The sequence below is a fragment of the Atta cephalotes genome (assembly GCF_000143395.1).
Source record: "Atta cephalotes unplaced genomic scaffold scaffold00023, whole genome shotgun sequence".
NCBI classification, from domain to species: domain Eukaryota; kingdom Metazoa; phylum Arthropoda; class Insecta; order Hymenoptera; family Formicidae; genus Atta; species Atta cephalotes.
Window position 1 is genome coordinate 4,730,995 of NW_012130087.1, and position 2,091 is coordinate 4,733,085.

A 2,091-nucleotide genomic window follows, 5' to 3' on the forward strand; every position below is an offset into this window, starting at 1 on the left:
ATATATATATATATATATATATATATATATATATATATATAAAAATATGAGTGCAAAGTTAATAAAATATAGAAGTAAATAATGATTTAATACTTATAAGTTAAAAAAAGGAGCAGTCAAAATGTTAGTTATTCTTTGCGATGTGATATATTTAAAATTATCATTACAAATTAAAATTCATAAACGTTTCGGCCGATATTCGGCCTTCTTCAGTATGTTCTACTATACAATAATAAATTATTTCAAGTCGATTAAAAATGATAAGAGATTAAATCTAAGTTTAACTCAGTCATTATAGTGTGCAATGATCAGTTAATATACAATATTGAGTGTATGACAGAATAAATGTTCTTGTGAAATGGTTGATTTTTGTATTGATTTTACAATGTTAGTCTGCTGTTAATTGCAAATCCTCGTGTAATACAAAATTTTCAAGTTCTAATTTACATGATTAAATTGTTATAAAGAATTTTTTTAATGTAATTATAATAATAGTATTAACAATTATTTAATATATCTGTACTAGTATGAAATAGGAATTACAATTCCACTATTTATATTTATATTTATATTTTTATATTTTAATATCCACTATTTATATTTACTAGAAAAATTGAGAAAGGAAATTTAGAAAAGGGAAAGAAGACTATGAGCAGGAGATTATTCGATAATCGATCGATTACCGGAATTAAATTTGCCCCTATTAATATAATAATTCTCTAGAATAATTCTCTATTCACAGCCTCTTTTCTACTCCTCTAAATTCATCTTCTCAATTTTTCTAGCAAATATAAATGCAGAAAGGCAAAACACAGATAATCACAAAAATTCTGTTAACAAGTAACATACAAGAAAATCCTTTTTCCATTCTTAAATTATAAATTAAATTATAAAGAGTGGAAAATTGTCAATGGATAATTGTAATTCCTATTTCATACTAGTACAGATATGTTAAGTAATTGTTAATACTATCATTATAATCACGCGTTAAAACAATTCTTTATAACAATTTAATTATGTAAATTCAAATTAGAACTTGGAAATTTTGTATTAGAGGATTTACAATTAACAGATCAACATTGTAAAATCAACAAAAATCAACCACAAGAACATTTATTCTGTTCCATACTCAATATTATATATTAACTGATTATCGCACACTATAATGACTTAAACTTAGATTTAATTTCTTATCATTTTTAATCGATTTGAAATAATTTATTATTGTACAGTAGAACGTACTGAGGAAGACCAAATATCGGCCGAAACGTTTATGAATTTTAATTTGTAATGATAATTTTAAATATATGACATCACAACGAATAACTAGCATTTTGGCTGTGCTCCTTTTTTAATAAAGTTAATAATTAATATACACTTAATAGCGTATGTTTACGAAAATATTGCAACAACTGAAAAAGAAAGATAGATAAAAAAACAAGATAAAAAAATTATAATTTATTCAATTATTTTGCATTTATTTAATATTTAAAATAAAATGCTGTATATAGATAGATATATAAATGGAATGTTGGATTGATATTATGATAATACATTATGATTAATAAATTTAATTATCACATTAACGTTGTAGATATTATAAAGCTTTTGATACAAATCCTTTCACGAATCGTGCTCGAGTTGCTGAATATTTATCTTGGATAGAAAAAATGGAAAATTCTATACAATGTAGCGACACATGGTTTGATATTTCCGCGAAACGTTTGACAGAATATCGAGAATGCGAGGGTGATCTTGTGTTGGATTGGAAAAACTACGGTTATAAAACAATTTTTGACCTGTTATTGGTAAGAAATTAATACTACTGGACTGGAAATTGAAATATATGGAAATGTTTTCAATAATTTTCCATTTTATATAACGCTGAAATTGGAAATAAAATTTAAAATACATATATTGCATCAAAAAGAAATAGTCCGTAATTGCTATTTCAAAATTAAATTAATGTTGGAGTGTACAATAAATTTTTAATAAATAAATAAATGTTTTTATATATAATATTTATATATAATACATTTTAGTAAAACAATACATTATATATATATATATATATATATATATATATATATT

General features: G+C 22.9%; 1 protein-coding gene across 1 annotated transcript in view; it reads left to right on the top strand.

Annotated features, from left to right (window-relative positions):
- LOC105620034 overlaps positions 1-2,091 on the top strand; it is a 13,255-nt gene that overhangs the window by 3,814 nt on the left and 7,350 nt on the right. The window contains exon 3 of the mRNA XM_012201545.1: positions 1,595-1,808. Within this exon, the coding sequence (XP_012056935.1) occupies positions 1,595-1,808 (214 nt within the window). The remainder of the gene's footprint in view (positions 1-1,594; positions 1,809-2,091) is intronic.